The 25,957-nt window shown below is 36.9% G+C and overlaps 1 protein-coding gene across 9 annotated transcripts in view; it reads right to left on the reverse strand.

Annotated features, from left to right (window-relative positions):
- TENM2 (teneurin transmembrane protein 2) overlaps positions 1–25,957 on the reverse strand; it is a 1,359,942-nt gene that overhangs the window by 95,636 nt on the left and 1,238,349 nt on the right. For all 9 annotated transcript variants that reach the window (XM_089656707.1, XM_089656704.1, XM_089656705.1 and 6 more), the window contains 5 exons: positions 21,849–22,110; positions 14,791–15,058; positions 10,522–10,665; positions 5,180–5,429; positions 2,592–2,612 (listed from right to left, as the gene is read on the reverse strand). In XM_089656707.1, coding sequence (XP_089512833.1) covers positions 2,592–2,612; positions 5,180–5,429; positions 10,522–10,665; positions 14,791–15,058; positions 21,849–22,110 — 945 coding nt within the window. The remainder of the gene's footprint in view (positions 1–2,591; positions 2,613–5,179; positions 5,430–10,521; positions 10,666–14,790; positions 15,059–21,848; positions 22,111–25,957) is intronic.

A 25,957-nucleotide genomic window follows, 5' to 3' on the forward strand; every position in this document is an offset into this window, starting at 1 on the left:
ACCAGGTCTGTTTTTCTTTAGCCCAGGTAAGACACTTCTGACGTTGTTTGTTGTTCAGGAGCGGCTTGACAAGAGGAATACGCCATTTGAAGCCCATGTCCAGGATCCGTCTGTGTGTGGTGGCTCTTGATGCACTGACTCCAGCCTCAGTCCACTCCTTGTGAAAGTCCCCAACACTTTTGAATGGCCTTTTCCTGACAATCCTCTCCAGGCTGCAGTCATCCCTACTGCTTGTGCACCTTTTTCTTCCACACTTTTCCCTTCCACATAACTTTCTATTAATGTGCTTTGATACAGCACTTTGGGAGCATCCGACTTCTTTTGCAATTACCTTTTCAGGCTTTCCCTCCTTATGGAGGGTGTCAATGATGGTTTTCTGCACAGCTGTCAGGTCAGCAGTCTTTCCCAAGATTGGGATTCCTACTGAACCAGACTGAGAGACCACTTAAAGGCTCAGGAACCCTTTGCAGGTATTATGGCTTAATTATCTGATTAGAGTGGGACACTTTGAGCCTAGAATATTTCCCCTTTTCACAATATTCTAATTTTCTGAGATTGTGTATATGGGGTTTTCATGAGCTGTAAGCCATAATCATCACAATTATGACAAATCACGGCTTGAACTATCTTGCTTTGCATGCTACGAGTCTATCTCATATATTAGTTTCACCTTTTAAGTTGCATTACTGAAATAAATTAACTTTTGCACGATATTCTAATTTTTTGAGTTTCACCTGTATATTGTATTCCCTTCGCTCCTGCAGCTACATAAAAGGGAGAGTTCCTGGAGCAGAGAGTAAGACACTCTTACAGGAGAACAGGGCTATAACATTCAAGGAAGGAGGGGCTGTGCAAGGGAATTGACTCTCCTGTCAATAAAAAATAACTTATGGAAAGGAAAAGCGTGTATTTAAAATGCTTGAATTTTTTGTGCTCTAGCCTGATATTTTTTAGGCTTGTGGTGGGATATCTTAATGCTGCAAGCTGTGACATTTTTAACCAATTTTAATATTTTTAACATTTTATCAATAATCAGGGTCCATTTATAATTTTTTTTCACAGATTCACAGAACGTTCACCCAAGAAACTCAAGATACATTTTTCTAATTGGATTCAATTTGAAAATCTGTAGATAAATAAAACATAGAAAATACAGTGTAATAGCAATGTTACATTGTATCTCTGAATCAAGATTCTGAACAATGTACACAAACATTGATCAGAAGCTGGGTTTTTACAGCATAAGCTCAAGTTGTTGCAATAATGCAAAGCAAAGTCTGGCTGCCATTTTACATCTGGAAAATACTGGAAAATGTGGAAGGGGAGTGGCAACATGGATATAAGGATACGTTGTGCTACATATATTCTGTATTCTTTGATTAAGCTTTCTGGGGGACCTTCGTTTGCTCACAGTCTGCAAGTGGATAAATAATTACATAAACAACATTCACTCCTTTTGAATAAAAAAGTGGAATTATGCTAAACTATCTGCTGAAAAGTTGAGTTACAAATTTTGCAATAATGTCACTAGCCTTTGGTGCATGCAAGGTCTTCTAAACAATTATATATGTTTCCCCAGATTTAAGTAGAGGAAGACTGAAACAGAAAGTGAGGGCAAATCTCTGAAAAGCAGCTCCAGATTGCAGTAAAACCCAATAGGGGTTCTAACCTTTTCCCATTCTATCCCAAACTAGCCAAATAAGTTTTAGGTATAGACACACTTTAACTGCAATGTTGCCTACATGATTTGACCTTTATATGTTAGCAGTACTGTTCTTTTATGCATTTCATATCATGTTAAATCCCTTGGAAACAATATGGAAAAAATATGCAATGCTACCATACTGTAAAATGTATTGAATTCCAGCTGAAATATTTAAAAATTATTTTTTTTTAAAAAAAGGATATTTTAAAACCCAACTTCAGGCTTCCCATATTGTTTATACAAAGGCCTACCTGAAAAGGTACAACTCAATATGAACATTCAATGAGCCAAATTTTTCTTACCATCACTTACACCACAAAGTTTGCTATTGGTGTTACATTTAAGCTGATTGCTGAGCAGAGATTGTAAAAATACATTACCATTTTATGTAGAAATTATTCACACATGCAGCAGTAAATATTCTTCTTGAACGGACTGTGTTTTAGCTCATAGGTTTACATTATTCTTTTACATACTTACATTATGTTTTCTAAAAAACTAAATTTTAGTCCTTTAGTTTAAAAATTATCTGAACCTCTATGTTACTTTTTGGAAGAGAACTGCCACTTGGCAGGTGTATATCTCTAATAGAAACTACATTTTTTGATACATGTAATAGAAGAAATAAATGAAAGTGGCTTAGGAATATGTTACTTATCTAAATAAAGATGTACACTTCTACATTTTGGGGTACTCAGCCAACAAAGCAATGAACAATAACAATGGAAATTGATATGATCACACAGCTAAAATTTAATTAGTACAAATGGAGAACATGTGGAAACATTTTCACACTTGCAAATCTTTGCTTAGAAAACTTTTCTTTCAGGAGCAATATTGACAAAGTATATAGGAGAAAGCACACATTTGAAAGTTATAACCTTACCTATGTTTAAATTCTTTGTTTCTTTGGCAAGAAATACAGATGGCAAAAAGAAAAGCAGAAAAGAAGAAAGAACATATATTAATATCTACATTAATAGATTGAACAGTTGTCGTAATGTACACTTAGTGCTGAAAATAGTTTTTAAAATAAGAAGGCAACCATTATTGGGAATCTAGGTAGCTAAGAATCAAAGAAGAACATATCTAAAATGTTAGATGTTAAATATAGTAAAATAAGCTAATGAGAGAACACACAAGGACAATGGCTTACAGTACTTGTAAACCCAAACAGAATGACATTTAGGCATCTATTTATCAATAATTTCACCCAAGATTCATACAACTTGCACCCGTGTTTCACCCCATGATCAAGTTAGACTTGATTTAAAAAAATGAAACCTGTATAAATCTTGGCTGATAACATTGATATTTAGTTTGACAAAGCACTATGTATCATGAAAAATAGACATTTATTTTTAAATAAGATACTATTTTCAGCTTCTTAAATACCTTTTTCCATATCTCATGAAACCTATTTGCAGCCACCTTCTGGCTATATACATTTAGTACATTTAGTGTAGTCTCCATTTGTACAGTGTGTTACAGAATGACAATAAGAGAGCAAAGACATGTAGCAGAATACATTTTGGCCTAAATTTCTGACAAAATTTGATTTTTAAAATTTTCTTACTGGACTTGTTTAATTGCAAAAAGTCAAAAATATTGTATTTTTCTCAAAATTGTTAGTCTTTTTTATAGCCCAAAAAAATGCACAGGTGATCAAATACCACTGAAAGAAAGCTCTATTTATCAAAAAAAAGGACGTAAATTTAATTTGGGTGCAGCATTGCACGACCACACAATTGTCAGTTAAAGTAACGCAGCACCATAACGTAAATAAATGGCCTGGTCATGAGGGGGGGGGGTAAATCCTCTGGAGCACAAGTGGTTAATATTTATTTTTGTAACTTTATTCTGCATAAAACATCTAACAGTTTCATTTTATGAAATAATTTATGAGGGCGTGTTTAGGGATGGGGCAGGGAAGAGGTTGGGTGGGGTAACTCTAAGGCTGGCCATACACTATACAATGTTCTGTCCAATTTCTTCCCAATTTCCTTTAGATTTACCTTCAACTGTGTAGTGCAAGGGCCTGCCTAATTGGATACAACTGAAAGTGTTGTAAATCTAAACCAAAAATCTCAAGAAAATTGTATCATGTATGGCCAGCCTTAAGGCCTGGCTAGTAGCTCAGGATTTGAAATGTTGAGCCCTGATGTGGGGTTTGATTGCTAAAGCTGGAGAGAGCAAAATCAGGCTCACTTCTGCATAGAAATCACCGGCTTCTAACCTCAGCTTGTTCAATTATGCTTTGGCAATAAACCTGGAAGCTGGTTTCTTCAGAGTAGTGAGCCTGATTTTACATTCTCCAACATTAGTAAATAAACCCCTGTATGTCAGAAAAACTGAATGATAGATCAGTGATACCTACAGTATATAATAACATATTGGGGTTGATTTACTAAAACTGAAATGCAAAATTTGGTGCAGCTGTGCAAGATAGCTAATCCGCTTCTAGCTTTAGCTTGTTGAATTAAACATAGACAAAAAAACTTGGACGCTGATTGGTTTCTATGCTGAGCTACACCAGATTTTGCATGCTCCAGCTTTAGTAAATCAACCCTGTTGTGTGTGTGTTTGTGTCTGTGTAAAGGCAAATAAGGAAGAAACCAAGCAAAAAAACGTAAATTCAAAGACACTGGGTCTGCACACATAGTTGTGTAAATTACAGGCTTGATTTAAATATACTGTATGGTTTATTTTAGAAGAGTTCTTCTTTTTGTGATCTTATGTAGTAAATTACCTGTTTCTTACTGCATTATGTTTATCATCATTCTTTATATCACCTTATTACTTACTGTCTCTTAATCATAACAGTGGCTAATAGATATTGGTGTCTGAAAAATGTCTTGGAAATGGGATGATAACAACAGAAAAAAAATAAAAATAATAAATCTTCAAAGACATAAAATGACATTTAATCCTGAAGAGGGCAACACAGAATAAACAAGCAACACAAATCATGTACAGCAAGTAAATGTGCTGTACATTTAAAGGATTGTCTTCTGACAAAGATAAATGTCATTCTTAGTCCAGAGGACATTAGCAGAGCTCAAAACATCTGTTCAAAGTGTCACTTTCTCCTTCACTGATGAAGAGGCCAGTAACACATTGCTCTTCAATACACCAAAGGACTCCCCATCTGTAGAAATACCCTTTGTAAGTCTTTCAGTGAAGAAATGTGGTATTTATTGAAGGCCATATTCATATTGTAAAAGAAATGCAGTTTTTTGTAACTTATACTTTTTAACTAGATTAGGTGATAACTTATCTTTTTCAATATTGCTCATGCAAACAGTTTGGACAAACACATAATTACAATGCTTCACTGTCTAAAAGGATTTTGTGTGTGACAAAACTAGAACATTTGTGGTTTTGAGTTGTGTCAGGTCAACTATAAAATTCATATTAATAAAAGCATGCTGCCTGACATTCTAGCTAACTTTTATGTCAAGATGAAAATCTCACCGAAGTTCCAGAATACTGGTGACATTTCTGGAGGGGAAGATGCGTCGTATATAATTAAAATCTCCCACGAAGAGGCTTCCATCAATTCCAACTGCAAGAGCCACCGGAGCCAATAGCTTGTTACCTTCAGCGAGGCCATTGCAGCTGGGGCAAGAGATACTTCTTCTACGCCCGTTACCCATAATGCTCATGATTACAGCAGGTTGTTGTGAAAGAAACTGATTTTCTCCGCTGCCTTTATGCAGAATACCTAGCAAAACATTTTGCAATTAGTATATCAATAAGAAGTGAACAAACTCAGCCTGTACAACTAAAGATATTTCCCCTTCCAGCTTATGCTGTTTTCATGGACATATATTTTTTTTAATGGCCAAATATACAACGAATACACACACACACACCTACATACACAATATATATATATATATATATACATATATATATATATACGATCTGTGTGTGTGTATATGTGTATGTATGTGTATATATATATATATATATATATATGTATATATATATATATATATGTGGCTTAGGTCCACACATATGCGGGCTGAATTTGATCAGTTTTGTCCTGCAATTCAAGCAGCACATGTGGTTCCATTTCACCTGTTTTTTCAAGTTGAATAGCAAAGCAATTCAGTGCAAAATCGTATAGCACTCCTCAAAACGTGCTCAGGACCCATTTTCCAAAACGCACTGCGGCTCAACCACATAATATATGTAAATGTCCCACATAGGAACACATTTATTTCTACTGTCATCTGAATTCATCCACTGTTCACCGCATCCCAAAATGCATACGTGTGAACCAGGACTAAAAGAGCAATAACAAACTGATGGTATCTCTCCTCCTGTCAGCATGTTTCATTTCCACAATAAATTTCACCTGATTGACCCCTAGTGCTCCCCATGCCTCTCAAATTCTGAATTCTACTGTGCATAGGATTACAACAGACTAATGTCTAGTCAAATTTATGTAAAATTACATCTTGGTACTTTTTGAATTAAACATACTGCAACTGCAATAACTGCATTTTTTTCTAATCTGTCAAAGTTCAGCTTTAAGGAGAAACTTTACTCATTACTAGTCTAGATCACCAGCTCACAAAGAGAAAACAGAAGTGTCCTAGCAGCAAAAGGGAAAGCAGAGGGAAGTTGGACTGCATGGTGAATTTATTCCTTAACCTGGCCTTACTCTGAGACTGATCCGTTTTGGGTTTACCCAGCCTTTTAACAATATTGTATTCAACCACCAGCTAGAAATCAGACTTCAAAATTTACGAGGTCTTCCAGATTAAAGAAAATATGCTAGTGCAGTAAATTGCCCTTACCAGAATAGGGTTTACCTATAGCATGCAATCAGTTTATATGAGCATAGCTTTGTAACCATATACATAGAAAAACTGAGTTAAAAACAGTATGACAGCTTAATGTAAAGCCAAAACTTTTTTCCATTTTGGAATGAATATAGAAATGGGTAAAACTCCTGCAAGGTCTTTTTTGCACTGTCCCATGTGAGAGTTTTTCCATTACTTTCTGTAGTGTAGAGACAGGACATAAATCTCCGTTCAGACAATTGTCACCAGAACAAGTGTCCCCATTGGAAGATTTTACTTCTATTCCTTTTCTGGTGACATTAAAATCCTGGAATTTACTTTACTTTCAGTCCTGATCATAGTGGTCACCAAGACAAATTGAGAAAGTGTAACTACCTAGCAGTGACAAAAACAGCAATAAAAACCGGGAGATTATATCCCTCCCACACTATAAAAAATAGTTTTTTGGTTTACATACACATTATTCATAAACACAGTGCTGTAAAAGCATTATCCAACCAAATGTCCAATTACAATTTTGTAATGAGAAGATAATAAGATAAAATGATAACCATCCTGAGAGTTTATACACAGATGTACAGTACAATAGGAATAAAAGCACTTTGAAAATAATGTCCTCAGTCAAAACACTGGGGAAGTAAATTAACACCTAAATGTCACTTACAATCCAATAAGTATAGCTATATCCACCAGCTACTACTCAATCCTCCATAAAGCCACAATTATACTTGACACCATTACATTAATATGTCATGAGTGAACACTGCAATGTCTGACTTTACAGTATTTCAACGGTTAAGACTAGAATAGTATAATACTGCACATAATTAGTTGAACTGTCTGTCTAGTGATAAAATTAAAGTGGAGGAATGGTGTTTGCAGTCTGGTAGTTTTTGAATTAGCATGCCAAATACAGATACAGAGTTAGTAATTACAATGGTATATTTGTTTTTTACATATTTCTAGTTATAAAAGTAGAACCAAACTGATTAAAAATCCTTTCTCCCAAGCCTAGATGTTAAGAGACCCCGTTAGCAACTTCAAAAAGTGAAAGAAAAAGCACACAAAAAACATTAATTTTAAACTCTTTTTCATGTCTATAATCAATTCTTTCTGCATGCAAAGTGCCTTGATCTTGCTGTCCTTCCTTGCATGTCATAATCCTCGTATCTTCCCAGTGTGTGTACATATTGTCTGCATCTTCCTACATAATCTTTTCCATAGCAGTCAGGGTGGAGTGAAAGGGAATTCCATACAGTGACAGCCCTAGGTCTGCTGGGGCTGTTAATGTCATATCCAACATGGGGTTGCACAGCAGCATTCTTAGGGCATTTAGATGTCTACACAAGGGAGGGCTTTAATAGGTAAATAAAGATGCCTAAAATTTTGTAAAATCATATATTATCTTATGGGAAGATCATTGTTGAAATTAAAGGTCTGACAACAGTGTTACAGTGTTACTAAACCCAGGACTGTGCATTCACTATATCTGGCCTCCCACAGTACACACGACATGGAAATACAATTATTTTAGTAAATGCAATTATTTTAGTAAATATAAACTGCTAAATAAATTTTCTCATCAGCAGTTACAGCAGTCTTGTGACTTCTATCAGTGCCCAGACAAGCACTGGTTAAAGCTTGTAGGATAAGTTTTCTTTCTGCTCTAGGAGGATGCAGAGCCCCTGTCCTCTGTCTGGATAGTACTGATTGGCCCTGTGCTGATCACATGCTCTCTCCCAAGAAAAAAAAAAAACCTCTCTAGCAATACACACCAAACTGAGCATGTGCAGAGTGTCTCTTCGCAATATGTCTTATCGGAAGATAAGAGGGGGGCACTGGAAGAAGGAGACATCAGGACCAAACAGCATTTTTACACATGTAGAGGATTAACCCCTTAGATTCCACAGTGAGTACAACAAACATACTTGACTGAATTTACTGTTGTAGGTTTAGTAACACTTTAACCACTTCCACGTCATCCTATAGCAAAAATACTGCTACAGGGCGGCACAGGTGCGCAAAATCACGCCGCCATTTGTGGCCTCAGCTGTCAATCACCAGGTCCCACCTGGTGATCTTCGAGGATTTATGACCTGGGAGAGACCTTTATGTAAACAATACAAAACTCTCCCCTGTCAGCACACAGTTAACCCTTTGACCGCCCCACATGTTAACCCCTTCCTGCCAAGTGCCATTATTACAGTGTCAGCGCTTTTTATTAGCACTGATCACTGTATTGGTGTCCTGAGGATGTTAGTGACACCAAGTCAGTTCCCACCAGTGTCAGAATGCCTGCTGCAGTCCCGCTATAAGTCGCTGATCACCGCCATTACTAGTGAAAAAAAAAATCCAGTATATATACCCCCATTTGTGGACACTATAACTTTCATATAAACCAATTAATTTACAAGTATTGGGATTTTATTTAGCAAAGACATGTAGCAGAATATGTTTTGGCCTAAATTTATGACGAAATTTGATTTTTTAATGTTTAATTGCAAAAAGTCAAAAATATAAGTTTTTTTCAAAGTTGTCAGTCTTTTTCTGTTTATAGCGCAAAAAATAAAAACCGCACAGGCAATGAAATACCACCGATAGAAATCTCTATTTGTGGGAAAAAAGGATGTAAATTTCATTTGGGTGCAGTGCTGCACGACTGTGCAATTGTCAGTTAAAGCAACACAGCACCATATTGCAAAAAATTGCCTGGTCAGGAAGGGGGGTAAATCCTCTGGAGGGCAAGTGGTTAAGGACAAATTTCTGAATATGATATACAGGAGAATGGTTTGCTGTGAGATCTAGTTTTTTACACAGTGTTCTGTTCTGCTGTTTTAAAAAACACTCTCCAAACAAGAACCAAACATTATGAACCAGCTACAATTTGTTACTTTTTTTGTTACTTAACTTTCTCTTTTCCTCTTTTTAAAAAAAATCTTTGTCAACAGCTGATTACAATACCCGATTACGTCAAACCTTTATTACTATATGTAGCAAAATATATTTAAAAAACAGAACCTTATTTAAGGGAAACATAGTGGTTTAAAATAAATGGGATTATTTTCATATGTTCAGGCTATGCAATAATTTAGTATTATGTATTTCTTTTTTTCTGGTAAATATGAAATATAGCTTCTTTATAGTTTATATTTACTACCTGCAGCATGCACAAGTTGTACTTGAGGCAGATATAGGTTGTCTACAATTCTATAACCTTTCTAGCTTGGTCTTCCTCTTGTCAGGTCCTGTATGAAAGTTCAAATATTATCTATGATGGGCTGCTGCTTGTACAAGCACTAATTTCATTGAAACAACTGTTGGTGTAAATATGTGTAAATGGGCATGGCCAAGTACATATTTATTGGATCAGTTATAGGAAAATGTAATCTGATCCTATGGCTATGAATATCTATCCTTTTTATTGTTGCTGACCCATTTACTAAGTCTGATTTATTTTTTTTCAACTAGCTAGCTTAAATTTGGCTAAGCTCCTGAGACAGCCTTATCAACCATTGTTATGAATTTGAGCTATTTGAAGCTTGCTTTAAAAGTATATTTGCATATGTTTTGCATTTTTATTATCCTGTCATGTTCTTCTCTTCTTCACCGCAGTGTAATACTACCTGTACACTGCTTCTGCCATATATTGGTCCAATCTAACCTTCAACCTATGAAGGATGGAGTAAATTTTCAATAGCAGTATAAATATAGAGGTTGGGTAATACTCATGAACATACTATCTGAGATCTCTGAATGGGTGATCTAAGGCTTCATATTGGCTATGATCTTTAATCATTTATACATTTTATATAGTACATTCACTCTTCTACAATGAGAATGGTATGTTTTTATTTTATTTCATTTTTTTGTTTCCTAGCTAACAATGTTTGCCTAGTTTTGTAATGGAACAAGCCTTGAAAACAGCAATTCATTGTATGCTTTGGACAGCTGTTGTGACCTTGGATTATAACCCAAGTGTTTACTTTTAGAATGTATACTTACCGCTTTTTACATTTAATATGTGGTGCTTATCCAATGACCAGCCTCCAAGGTTTGAGGGATCCAACTCATACCCTTGCAATGCTGCTGTCCTCTTCTCCCATAATATAAGGCCAAGGCAAGTCTCATACTCAAAACCAACAGACACTGAAGTAAAAAAGGCACAATGTAAACTATTAAGGTTTTCTATGAAGATGGAAACAACATTGCTATGAAATATCTAGAACATAAATAAGAAATGCATATTACCAATATTTAAGATATATTAGCAAAAGTCTAACACTTTAGTTAATTATTAAAATCACAAAATAAATATATGATTTGAAAAAGCTGTATTAACAATGAAGGCTAATATACAATTGGAAACATTTTGAATAATATAGAACATAACATATTAATCAGAACACTTTGAATAATAGAGGCCTGTCGCTACATTTTTTTTTCTTCTGTACTCTTACAGTTTAATAGTTCATCTTTTTTCTATCGCTTAGAACATTTGCAGCATGTTGATAAATGATGCTATCTGTTCTTTGTACTTTTGTATTCTTTACAAGCTGATGCTCTGAATCCAACATTCGTAAGAAGAGATCTAATAGCAATTTCAGAGGTTTTAACATCATAAATATATATCTTAATTTATTTTGCAATCCAATTAATTTGTGAGGTTATAATTTGGAGATGCACTTTTCCCAAAGGTCTTAAGTGGAATTTTACAATAATATCTTGTTAGCATTGTCAGGTTGGAATGAGCCATGAACAGCTTTGTTGTGTTGATAATATTAAAATTAGACATGAGTGAGAGACTAATAAGGAATTTTCAATAATTAGAGTGATGATTAAACAAACTCGTCAGTGCTTGCAAATTTTCACTTGCTCGTTTTGTCATAGCTTGGACTTTGCTGCTGAATTCTAATCATGGACTGCTAACTGAATTCTAAACATGGCAACTTCCTGGTGATGAATACTGGTAATAGAGATGGCCCATGGCAAAAATAAAAAATGAGATGGGACTGTGTCCACAGGGAAAACTAAGTGATCATTGTCCCAATTTTGTTTCTTCTAAACATATATACTGCGTATCCCACAGTATGATATTAAAGCATTGCAGTGAGTAACCATTGTAGATATAAACAAAGTAATGAGCAGCAGTTTGTCTTAAGAGGGACACACTCTGGACACTATCAAACACATCAAGACAAAAAACATGGATATATTTTTACTAACTACAATGAAATATTCTACAATCCCCAATAATACAAAACAGATAAGCATTCTTCTATTTCTATAAAGCTAGTATAATTTTTTTAAAGCTTGTTTAACCAAGCTGCATAATCAACCTGTTGCGTCTCAAGGAGAGTAGGGTAAAGGATATCCTCCCAGGATCCCCTAATAAAATATTCTGAAATACAAAGTGTACATAATGATTCTGAGCTTGTTGGAGTAGGTTCTTCTTCCACTTACATCATATCTGGACTCTGGAGACAATTAAGAGCAGGTGGATCACGGTACTAAATGCTGCTTATAAGTTCACCAACTAAATGTGAACACATTTTTATTGTTGTCTGTTGCAACCAGGTAGCTTTGACCAAAGTTAAATAATTCCCTTGCTGTAGGTGTGGGCCATGGGCTTGATTGAAAAACTTCTAGGACATTGCTAAGCGACGCTTAGATGTTATTGTAACATTTACCATCACAGGAGTGAGCTTTCAGATGCTGAACTCAGAGCTACTGGGAAGAGAGAGAGCATAAGAGGAGGTTTGAATCAGAGAATGAGCTCACTCTTGTGAGAATGAAAGTGAGCAGTAACAGCTGGACGTCTCTTAGCAATGTCCTGGGAGTGTTCCAGTCAGGCTTCATGAGGTTTGTAAATGGCCTACACCTATAGCAAGGACATTAAACTGTTTAGCTTTGGCTAAAGTTGACTGTTTTTCATCAACGAACATCCTTTATCTGCATTAACAATTTTTTAGTAAAGGTGAAATATGCTTTTAACTCACCATGCCTACTACTTGCTACCCCTAGCCCTGTATACTTCAATAACAGGTCAGCAGTGTCTGTGGCAATCCGCCCAGCCAGCAATTATCTGCAAGGATTCTTGCTCAATGCACTTTGTGCGTAATCTGCAGATAATCGCTGGGGGGAGGGAGGCATTGAAACGTAGTGCAGTCAGTGTTAGTGTAGGGTCCTGCTCAAAAGAGTCTACCTGGTCATGGTAGCAGGCTTCATATTTTTTGCCAAAATATTATTCCTTACTGTTAAATCTTGAAAGCACTGATGACTTTTCATTTACCTATATTAAGTTGTAAACAAGGGTGCACTGGAGTGGGATGGCCAGTTTTATTTCTGATGGCTGCCCTATCTAGGGGTTTTAACCCTTCTTTACTCTATCCAAAACTAAAAAAATGTTATGGGTATACAGTACATACACTTTTGGATTGAAAAAATATGGATGTTAAGTTCCTTTTCACAACTTCTTCAGCTTTGATCATTGAATATAAACTGAAATGTCCCTGTTCTTTATTTTTTTGTTGGTACCAAAGGTGGCTTGAAAATAAGATTTCAAAAGCATGGGAGTGATATTAAGCAATACCAGGGTAAGGAATTAGATACAAACAAGCCTGTGATAATATATTTTTCTGCAAGGTCATCAGGTACATGATCCTTTAAGAGAAACTTCACTCTCTCAATCAACATTGACTATTTTGAATCCTTATGCTGCCAGCATTAGGAAAGCATATCATATTTACTTGTTTTAAACTATTTTTTAAATTTCTTTAGTCACTTCCTAATTTCCATGCCTAGGCAAGTGATGTCATACATTGAGTCTTCAGGAGGAGAGGGGTTTTCTTTTCAGCTAAGCACACCCTCCTGCCTGTATGCTTGAACTAAGAGCAGAGAGATTTCAGGAAGTAATTTGTACATGAATCTTCTGCCCTTACCAGGCGGACTGACAACTCCTGGGGCCCCCGGGCAATAGGGGATCATGGGGCCCCTGTGTCCTTGCCCAAACTCAAAAAAGCCTATGAAAAAGGTACCAGGGGCATCTCATGGGGCCCCCTACTGACCTCGGGCAGTGCCCGAGTTTCCAAATGGTCAGTCTGCCCCTGGCCCTTACTCAATATGGCCAGAACGAGTTATGATAAGAGGGTGTTTTTTTCCAGCAAAATAAAGCATGGAGACATGGATGGACAGGTAAGTTTGCTTTGAATATTAAAAATGAATTAAATAGTGTTTTTGGTTTGTGGTGCTCAGATACCATGTTGTGATTGAGCATTAGTTTTCTCTTAGTTTATTTGTTACAATAACTGACCTCATAAAATTAGCTTTAGCAAGTGCTACTGCATTTGTGCCAATGTGCATATCAACCAGGAAACATATTGAATAAGTCTAGGCATGTGATACCTTTGACAGAGTACCATAAAGCTGTGTACTATTAGCTATATACCATTGCTCCTTTATTGCTGAACATTTTTTAAATAAGAATTTAGTTTCCCAACATCTCAACATAGAAATGTTAGTACTAGGGGCATATTTTAGCATCATGTGCACATATGATTAGGCATAATACATATTGATCATGATAGTCACTTATAAAGTTGGTCTATGACATCATGATGGTGTCATGGGTGTGTTGCACTCCTTTTGTATTCAATTCTTTGTGTATATGTTATGCAAGGATAATTGCAGGTTTTTCATGGTTTGGCTTGAGGAAGGGAACCTGAGAGCCTCTGGAAAGGAAAGAGTATTGGTGACTTTGTACATGACTTATTGTGTTTTTGAACAGTGCAAACCTTCATGTACCCATTTTGTTGATATGAATTTAATAGATAAATGCCTAATATTTTTAAAACCTTGGGGGTTTGTTAGCTCAAACAATATTTTTGTGAAATTGAGCTGTAACTAAGAAGAACACAAAAGTACAAAAAACACCCCCAAAAACAAAAAAACAGATTTAGGTATTCTAGGCCGGTAACCATGATTTCAAGGAATATGCTTCCATAACAGATTAGGATGGTAATGATAGCAACCAACAATTCATCAAATATACTCCTATTTTAATATCCCACATGCAAATTGGACCATCATGGATTTATAAATATAAAGCACTGAACCAGTCCATTTAACAAGCTTGATAATAAAGTGGTAGTATATAGTGGGTTGTTGGTTGGACTAACTAGAATTATCTGCTGTTCAGTGTACATCACTCTCTCTCCTTATTCATAATGCTTTCTATGTTACAATATAAAACTTTACCAAGCAAACAGAACTCACCTACAGCATCTGATAGTCCATACACTCTCTGACCGTAAGCATCACTTTTATCCCAGACAAATGTGTAAGCTAAATTTGGTGAAGCCTGGAATGTCTTCTGGAACAGATGTCCTTCAACTGCCACCATTAAATGGACTTTGATGAGATTAACAGGAACCATAGACTGGGTCATTGTAATTTTTAACAGGGACTTGTATCCAGGGGTTCGGGAACTCAGATAGCAAAGTCTGAGGTTTGAGCCTGGCATCTCTATCTCTTCATGGAGAACCTAACATAAAAAAGAGATCTTTTAATATCAAGTTTCTCAAGACAAAAACACCACTTTAAAATTACTATTCATATACTACAACAAGTGTATAAGCAGCGCCACAATTAAAATATCACACTAATACAGGCTCACTAGCTTTTTCTTGTAAAAGCTGATTTGTATTTAAATTAAATGACATTTGTCATAACAGCTACTGATTTTCTCAAATAGTTTTTTTTCATTCTCTGAAGTTTCTTAAAGTGAAATTCTAGCTTTTTACCTGTCAGACTTAAAGTATTTTAATTTTTTAAACCATTCTCTGTCCTCAACATTTTTATTATACAGATAAAAATATTTGGTATTCAGTCATCCCTTCACATACGGCTTAATTTCTGAGTCTAATATAAGTTGAATTGTGAATAAATCTAAACTATGATCAAGTTATAAATCTAAACTATGATCAAGTTATGGTCTTTCCATGTTTTATTTGCTTCTTCACACATGTCCTGGGATTCAATAAAATGCATCCTGATAGGAGGCATGTTCACCAAGTGCTAACTGACTGCATAAGATGTAATTTTCTTTTAGCCCTATGGCTTGCAGGTCTCACAAGATAACTTAAAAGTCGAGTTTCCATGTACCATGATCCACAGAAAAATCAATGCTACCGTACCTGACCGTGTCCCTAAATCAACTAAAATCTGGCAGCCAAGGATGTATAAGTTCCTTTCCATGGATTTTGACACCCCACTGCTTGATCCACAGTTACATACTCCTACCTTTTTTTGCCAGTAGTAGCTACCCCACCATGACCTAGACCCTCATCTGCTTTTTTCTCTCCAACTTAGTCTACCCACCTAGTGTTTTCTCTTCCTACCTCACGCCCTTACTGTTATACGAGAAAAAACATTGTATTTTGTACATTATTGATATATTGATTTTTCATTTGTTGTCATTGTATACTGTATATTGTCTGGGCCCAGTATTTATGGCCTCAGCTACTGTGTACAGTCAATACTTTGAATCATATATCCCTTCTTTCTACATTTAAAAAGTTGAAAATCTGAATACAAATTTTAAAACACAAGAACTTGGGTTTCGAAATCTCAAACGTATGCCCAAATCAGACTGGAACTTAACTTATGCTGTTTGCAAAAAAAGGGCCAAGAACAAAGAGAACAAAAAAGGAACTGAATAATTAACTGCATAAGAAGTGGAACTAAACAATTGCAGCCCTCCCTTCACAACAGGATATTGTGAGAGATATGATTAAGATAAATGAGCAGCTTGGTAAAAAAATAGGATTCTACTCATACATATACGTATTCAATTTAAAGTTAAAGCATTTAGTCAAAATAAAAAAATAAAACAATATTTTTTACTGGAATCATAGATTTAATGAACTCAGATGTTTCTGGCCTGTGCTTGAAATTTTTATTTACAGAAAACATGTATCCATTTTACAAAAAGCTGAAATCAACTAGCTCATACAATTCCCTTTTGAATAAGGGTTAGTTTGTGCTTTGGTCATTTATAGTGTTTTGCACTTGCAAAAGTGTATAGAACAATGATTTCAAACTTGTCTATGTATTAAAACTGAGAGAGTCGCACTTCTGATGAGTGCTGTTTCATTATTATAAATGGATGTAATCATACATCAAACCATTGTAGTCAACCACATGCGGGTTAAGAAGTGTTAATGAGTTTATGTGAAATCTCAATTAACAGATGTAAATAATATTATAATTACAAGTATATTTTAGTTAGATGGAAATATACAGTACTTTTGCAGCATCAAACTATTCCTAGCTTCCATACTGGTGTAAATGTATATAGTTTTCCACTATTAAAATTCCGGTCTTTTGTTGTCCACTTAGCACATCTCACATGAGTTGTAAATAGCAGCCTTCTTTGAACTTCCAATCAGACTGCTCCTAATATACATTTGCTAGGTACAGTAACCAATTAGGGAGCATTATATTAGCCACAGTACAGAAAGAAGGGGGGGATATAAGGCTTGGTCACCAAGCTGTGGGTCTCTTTGTGTTGGGACACACACAGCAGGTAGCATGACCAGACCTGAAGTTGAGAGGTAAACTAACTTCATGCTTGTATTGTACATTGTATTGTAAACATGGTTTTGTGGGTAATTTGTAAATATCATATAAGTCAAGGGACTTAAACTGTACATTGTGTTGTAAATACTGCTTAGCATGTAATTTGTATATATTATGTAACTCTATCAATAAATGTATAATGCAGATGGAACTACCTCTTTTGTGTAGGAACTCTCAGATCTAGCTGTGTACATGTAAATACTCCTACAAGGATTGGGGTGTATTCACAAATACAGTTAACAGAAGGCAACTAATTGAAATATAAGTAAATGTATAGGGGTTTTACAAACAGTATATTTTTTCATATATCATGATTAGAACTAAAATAAATACTTTGTGCTCTTGAGCAAAAGGTTGAGCTTTAGGCTCCTTTTAATGTTTTAAAACCCAATTTATAAAGCAGTGGTTTGACAATACCAAGCACATACTGATTCAACCACTTCAATACCGGGCACTTTTACCCCCTTCCTGCCCAAGCCAAGTTTCAGCGCTTTCACAGTTTGAATGACAATTGCACAGTCATGCAACACTGTACCCAAACTAAATGTGTATCATTTTCTTCATACCACTAAAGATTTCTTTTGGTGGTATTTAATCAACACTGGATTTTTTATTTTTTGTTAAATAAATGAAAGAAGACCAAGCATTATGAAAGAAAAAAAAAACATGTTTTTCTTTGCTTCTGTTATAACATTTTGCAAATAAAACATTGTTCTTCATAAATTTAGGCCAAAATGTCTGCTGCTACATTTCTTTGGTGAAAATAACCCAAATTAGAGAATAAAATTTAGTCTGTAGGAAAGTTACAAAGTCCACAAACTATGGCATATATCTGAAAATTGATCAAACCTGATGTACTGATGGCCTATGTCATGAGTTGAGGCCCACAAATGTCAGGACAGTACAGATATCCCCCAAATTACCCCTTTTTGGAAAGTAGACAGTCCAACGTATTTAGTAAGAGGCATGCCAAGTTTTTTGAAGTTGTAATTGTCAGACTACAGCAGTGAATTGCACTGCTTACAGGCAAGTATTTAAATAAATATTGTTTCATTCAGTGCCTTTTGTCACAGCTAATCACATGACACAGATGGGCTGCGATTGACTCTGTACCATGTGATCACCGTGATCAATCACAGCTAGCTATACAGATGTATACAATGGATGGTATGAAGGGAAGCTATCCATTGTTTAAGATTGCAGACCTGCAAGGGGCTGGTACACAGATTGGTCATCAGCTGTGGCTGATGGTCACAGCTGGTGACAGACCTTGCCACAGCGCAGCCCCTATCCTGGAGGATGTAAGATGATGCCCACCGGGATCGAATATGGTCCCGCTCGGTTGTCATTTTGCTATTGGCCAGGTGGGAACTGGTTAAAAAATTATACAACCAATTTTTCAAGCACTGCCATGTGCTTTACAAATGTGCATTGGGCTCTCCTGGTTTTCAACTTGCAACTCTGAATCTGAGTCCTACTCTCCGGAATGGAAAAATGTAGAAAATAACAATGTAAGAGTGAAGCCTGTTCATGTGACCTTTCAATGTCACACGATGAGCTCTCCTCCAGTCAATCTCTATTAAGCAGGAAAGGCAAAATCAACTCTCCAGAATAAATTGCCCCCTCAGTTTATTTTTGTAATGAAAAAAAAATATTGCTTACACGTCTCATTTCTCATCAGCAGTGACTCATCACATTTTCCCCATTAGATAGCTCTGCTGTGCTGTCTTTTTATGACACAATTTTATAGTGTGTGTGTGTTTGTATGAGTTTGACCAATGGGCATGGGGTACTAAACACCCCCCCCAAAAAAAATATATATATATATTCAAGTATGTATTCTAAATTGGAATAATGCTATTGTTCCCCACCACCTCCAAATCTCCAAATTCCTTTTTTAATTTTTTTGATCTTTCCTGCTAGAGGGTGGCTACATTTTGTTTTCCATGGTCCCACTGTATATAGGGACATAGCCACCCTCTCTCCTAATTGCTTCCAAGATGGACTGGGGACATGGACTATGAGATTTGTAGTGTGCGTAAAGTAGTGCACATGACTGCAACTAATATCTAATGTAGGATACAATTTCATGAAAAATAAATGGAGGTGTAAGGATTTTTTTTGGAGAATAGGGATCAAATTCAGTGTCACCTCAAGGTCTACCCAAGAGCACCAAGCCAGGTGCAAACTTCTGTACACACGCATTAGAAATTGCCATTCATACATGATCCCAGTCAACAGATAGCTCTATCTCAATCTCCTCTCTCTTCATTCTTCTGGTCCACAGTCAGCTTGTCATATGCATTTTTTTGGGTGTAACTTACATTTCCTTCTGTACCCCTCAGAAACCTCCTCTCTCCCCTTTCCAGGATAGGTTTCCATACAATCTCCTTCATCCAGCCACAATTATCGTTTGTCCCCCAACCATGCTCACCTCTAATCACTGCCCTTTTTTTTCCCTCTTCCATAATCACCTACCTTCTGCCTTCTCTCTCCCTGCACCTTGGTCAGCTCTTGCTCTGATGCTTTTTCCTTACTTATCTGGTAAACTCCACTCAATGTTCCATAGCCAGCTGTCAGTCTTCTCTCCATTCCACCCTCTGCTATGAACATCTTCAACTCTGCTCCCTATTTGACCTTCTGGTACACAACCAGTTACTATCCAACTTCCTTTTATCTCCCCTAGCTTTGTCATGTTCTTGTTCAAATATTTTATTGCAGGAAAAACAGCGAGTATAACACATACATACTGTACATATCCTAAATAAACCATAGAAACAAAGACTCACTGCTTTGCATCATCCCACATGCTATGATTAAGTGGTTACAAAGGTACTTAATTGACATAATTCATATTAGGATTATCATAGTCAAGGTTAGTCACTTTCGCTCATCTAAGCTATGGTACTGGGCAATGGAAGGGCAGGTGACCTGGGTGATATGGATTTATGCCTGAAGCCTATAGAACTGAGAGCCATTTGGAAGTACAAAACAGGAGTGGTTAAGACTGGGCTATCTCAGAGTAAAAGGGTAGCGCCGCAAACTCGGTGACCTCGTGGAAACCTTGGTCTATTCATCAACAGGTTCGGTCTGCTTTAATATCAGGGGAAGCGGGTATCTGGTGATGAAGAAAGCCCATGGGATGCAAGGATTAAAGAGAAGAATAGTGACAGAGAGCAAAGCAGGGAAGCATTGGGGAGGATAGGGGAGAAGAAGGGAAACCCAGAGGGAGGGGCAAACAAAGAGTCCCAATGGGATGCTCCAAAAGTATGTGCCGGTATGCATATCAAGGGGATAAGAGCTCCCTTTGACAAATTCATCCACTATTCTGCTCCATCTTTCTTTTATTACGGTCTGTGAACAGCTTCTGCTTTGCCTCCTATGCACCACCCCATCCCTGTACCATGATAAGCTTATCCAAAATAATTTTTTGAGAAAGCACATTTGACCAAATAAGTCTACAGTAAGTGTCTACAAACTATAGTATATACTATTTACACAGCAATAGCACTAAACTGGTAATGGCAGTAACCGGCGACTTATAGTGGGACTGTGATAGTGTGGCAGACAACCTGGCGCTAGCTAATGCTGGGTGGGTGGTACACTAACTGACTGACACTGACATCAATAGTGAAACTAATACAGTGATCAGTGCTAATACTGTACACTGTCACTGTACTAATGACACTGGCTGGGAAGGGGCTAACATCTAGGGGCAATCAAGGGGTTAACTGTATGCCTAACAATGTGTACTGTGTGTAATATGTGCTTTTACGTTACAATCTTGCTGTTTTTTTCAGCGTTTTTGTAAATTGGACACCAATCAGCTGATTTCAGCCAAAATCATTGGCTGAAGTCAGCTGTCAAACTCGTGCTGTGTCCAACCACACCATGGATCAGCAAGGGGGTGCGCATATGAGCACCCCAAGCCTGGAAGAAGGCTGATCGTGCCTTTACCTGCCCCCATTCGTAGTATATTTACTGTGAGTGGTCAGCAGGTGGTTAACTAAAATATTGTCTAATTGGGAAGTAATAAATATTATTGCGCTGAATCATCCTGAAACCAAAAACAATTTAACCTAAACTAACACACACAAAAGGGCAAGTACTAAAAATTCATTAACTATTTTGTTATGTATATTAATAACTTATTTAAAAGTACTGTGCATATTGTTTATTTGCTGTATAAGAACTAAAACACTTTCTGGTGTACTTATAATTTTGGCAACTAAGACTAACCTTGCTATAACCTTATTTTCACACAATAAAAACTACAACACTAGAATTATTCCTCCAGGAAATATATTTTTCAAAAAAGTATTACAGTTGTGAAATTCTGGAGTTCACTTTGTAATGTATAAATGATAAAACTGAATTACAAAAGAACGCATCGTTGTTCTTATTATCTGTGTATGACTTTTTGTACTAACCCTTAGCAATTTAAGATGTAATGTACCTTTGGAAAATACAGTTCTGTGGAGACTACATTGTATTGCAAACTTGTAGATGAACCTCTGCATTTCAAGTGAAAGAAACAGGAACGCAGTCTTGTGATCCCTTTGAAACCATAAAAATAACTACTCTGAAATGGTAATTTGTTTCTTAGGTATGCGGACGTGCATTATCATTGAGTACTACCTATTTTTCTTAATGTTTTTATGTGTACACATAAAGGATTGTTTCATGCTGTATACCTGTGTTTCTGGAACAATAGGATTCCGTCTTGGGGAAGAGCTGAAGAAGGTGGAGAAGGGAGAAGAGATTATAACTGGATCAGGCCTCACAAAACCACTTAAATCACAGCTAGGGATGGTATTTTCCTCTGTCTTCATTGCCAGAGTATCCATAGCATAAAAGCTGTTCCATGGAAGCCAAACTGTCCTTTCTTGGTTCATGAAAGGAGCTCTCTCAAAGTGAAGTGTCAGGGATGCTCCGCCATTGGCTATTAAATCAAACCTAGAAAGACAAATTACATACATTAAAATATTCATACTATTAATACATTCTAAGAAAGCACAGGTCATGCTTGATTAGCTGCTTGGAGCGCTTCAGGGGTTATATGCTTGCTTGTGTCTAGGGGATGGTAAAATCAACAAGATAAAAGTAAGGCATATACTTACTGATAGGGTTAAGAAACCTGGCTTATTGATACATTGACAATCCATATTTTCCAATTAGCTTATAGTGGCAAGCCAGCAAGGACCTTACACCTCTAAAGTATGCATATGGAACGCCAGTCATCTTCTGCCTATTAGGCAGGACTTTGCAAGTTTCTTATTCCTACTGATAACAACCCGTGGACCGATGATTATGTGAAGTAATTAAAATACATAGTATTGTTTTGAGATATAATTCTTTACATTGATGTTGTATTTTTGTACTCTTTTGTACTGTGAGGGGAATATGTGGTGTTTTTACCTCTGGCCCAAAGATGTCACTATTTAAAATTGTTACCTCTATGTCTATTCTCTTTCCCAGACTACAGGACACAACTGTGTATACAGTATGTGCAATGTACTGTACAATAAAAAACTGCAAAGCAGTGATAAATTGCTTACACTGGCAGAGTAGTGATACCAAATCTGTAAAAATATAATTGAATTTCCTCTTTCTAATAAAGTTATCACACAACAGAAAAGTACTTAAAGCATACGTTTAGCCAAAACCTTTTTTCAGTTTTGGACAGAGTACAGAGGGATTAGAACACCTGTAATTTTTATTGTTGTCTGTGCACCGGTTAGGGAGATCCAATCTCACTATTTGTCCTGTTTACTGTTATCAAAAGTGAAGTTAAAAAAAAAATCACAAATTTTGTGTTGACATCAGAAAAAGAAAACTAATTTGAGGAGAAATCTTCCAATGCGGGCACTGGTTTTGGTGACATACTGGGATTCCCTCACTTTTCTATCATTTACTATCACTTTTTGACTACGGAACAGGAAGTGAAGATAACTCTCTCAATGGGACACAAATGGAATAAAGGGGCAGATTTTATAACTCTCCTTTACTCTATACAAAATGAAAAAATGATTTGCCTTTAATTAAACTTTAAAATTCCTGTTAGTTTATTTGCCCCATGCTCTTTTTTTAAATATCCCTTTTAAAGGGTTAATTCATACTGTAAGCTCATAAAGAAAAGTGTATCTTATTTCCATTAGGGTTTTAAGAATGCTGAAATTGTCTGCTGTTCACAGATTGCCTTTGGCTTCTGATTTTTTTTCTAAAAGATCCAGGTAAGAGAGCTTTACATACAAAAGAGGTTACGTCTGTTAGATTCAGAGGGTACGTTTGCTTTATTTAATTCATCCAAAATAGTAAAGACTTTTTGCAAGTGGTAAATCACATGTGTATTTATGTATACACTATATTGCCAAAAGTATTGGGATGCCTGCCTGTACAATCACATGCATTTTGATGGTTTCCCAGTCTTAGTCTATAGGGTTCAATATTGAGTTGGCCCACCCTTTGCAGCTATAACAGCTTCAACTCTTCTGGGAAGGCTGTCCACAAGGTTTAGGAGTGTTTCTAGGGGTATGTTTTACAATACTTCCAGAAGTGCATTTGGGAGGTCAGATGAGAAGGCCTGGCTCGCAGTCTCTGCTCTAAGTCATCCCAAAGGTGTTCTCTTTGGTTGAGGCCAGGACTCTGTGCAGGCCAGTCAAGATCCTTCACCCCAAACTTGCTCATCCGTGTCTTTATGGACCTTGCTTTGTGCACTGATGTGCTGTCATGTTGGAACAGGAAGGGGCCATCCCCAAACTTTTCCCACAGAGTTGGGAGCATGAAATTGTCCAAAATGTCTTGGTATGCTGACGCCTTAAGAGTTCCCTTCACTGGAACTAAGGGGCCAAGCCCAACCCCTGATAAACAACCCCCCACCATAATAGCCCCTCCACCAAACTTTACACTTGGCATAATGCAGTCAGGCAAGTATCATTCTCTTGGCAACCGGCAAACCCAGACATGTTCATTGGATTACCATACAGAGAATCGTGATTTGTCATGTCAGAGAACATGTCTCCACTGCTCTAGGGTCCAGTGGTGGCGTGCTTTCCACCACTTCATCTGATGCTTTGCATTGCACTTGGTGATATAAGCCTTGGATGCAGCTGCTCGGCCATGAAAACCCATTCCATGAAGCTCTCTACACACTGCTGTTGTGCCAATCTAAAGGCCATACGAGTACACTGTGTGCTTCAGCATGTGCTGACCCTGCTCTGTCATTTTACATGGCCTACCGCTTGATGGCTGAGTTGCTTTGTTCCCAGTTGCTTGCTGTTATAGCACCACTAACAGTTGATCCTGGAATATTTTGTTGCAAGGAAATTTCAGGGATGGACTTATTGCACAGATGGCAACCTATCACGGTATCACGCTTGAATTCACTGAGCTCCTGAGAACGACCCATTCTTTCACACATTTGTAGAAGCAGTCTGCATGCCTAGGTGCTTGATTTTATATACCTGTGGCCATGGAGGTGATTGGAACACCTGAATTCAATGATTTGGAGGGATGTCCCAATACCTTTGGCAATATACTGTAGTGTGTGTGTGTGTGTGTGTGTGTGTATATATATATATATATATTAGTACAATTTACAAGATGTCACTAGATGTGATGAATCTTCTTGTGACATTTAACTTTTTTTTATTAACTGTATTAGAACATAATAAAGCTGCTTTTCTAACCCTATATTTCTTCTTTACATTCTTAATGAGCTTAATAGCAGTCACATGTTAGAAGAACATGCAGCGTTCCTCTCTTGTATAAATGGTCTCTGATTATCTGACTTAATAGCGGTGTTTCCTTCACAGTTGATGTTACAAAGACAATTCACATTATATCCTCAATCCCTACTGTGTCCAAATGGGAACATTTTTGCTAGTTGATAGGATGTTGTACTTGACTCACCATTTGCAATGGTATAATTATATTTATAAATGCACGACAGACGTCATTGCTGACTTGCTTTTAAAACTGCATGAACCCAGGCTGTTATCATTATCCTGACTTCATTACCTAGTAATAATCTAAAACAAGCATAAATGACAAGAGGCCAAGACATCACTAGCTACATACTTAAAGTGGAGCTCCACCCAACAGGGGAAGTTCCGCTTTAAGGACTGCTCCCCCGCTCCCCATTAAGGATTGGCACCTTTGGGGGGTGGGTACCCAAATTTGACAGGTACCCGCTCCCACTTCTGGTCCGATCGCCTAGGCGATCGGAAATGGAAGGTGTCCTTCCTCCCTCCTTGTAGTCTTTTGGGACACGTGACAAGTCCCAGAAGACTACAGGACCATTCAGAAAGCGCAGCGCTACTCGCGCATGCGCAGTGGGTACCCGGATGTGGAGCCGCAAGATATCACAGCCGGGTGCCCACACTGAAGATGCTGGCCACCTGGAATACAGGATGGCTGGTGAAACAGCCTGCGGGGGACACATCAAGGGACCGAGGGACAGGTAAGTGGCTGTTTTTTTAAAAGTCAGCAGCTAGTTTTTGTAGCTGTTGACTTTTATATTTTGATAGGTCGAGTGGAACTCCGCTTTAAGTGGGGTACACACTATGAGAAAATCAGAGGAAAAATTCCATACGAGGCATGATCATTTGATTTTCGTATAGCATGTACACAACTTTTGACACCCAATTCAGACTTTCCAAATTAAAATTTCAAAAGGGAAAAACTCCAAAATGTTTTCTCGTACAAGAACAGAACTAATTTTTAATAATTATTACTAATAATAATTGTTTAATGTGTACTGTTTTCGTACTCTTTTCGTACAAGAAAAATATGATACGAAAGA

This window comes from Staurois parvus, unplaced genomic scaffold (genome assembly GCF_062004578.1).
Source record: "Staurois parvus isolate SC_StPar_1 unplaced genomic scaffold, SC_StPar_1.0 ptg000930l, whole genome shotgun sequence".
NCBI lineage: Eukaryota > Metazoa > Chordata > Amphibia > Anura > Ranidae > Staurois > Staurois parvus.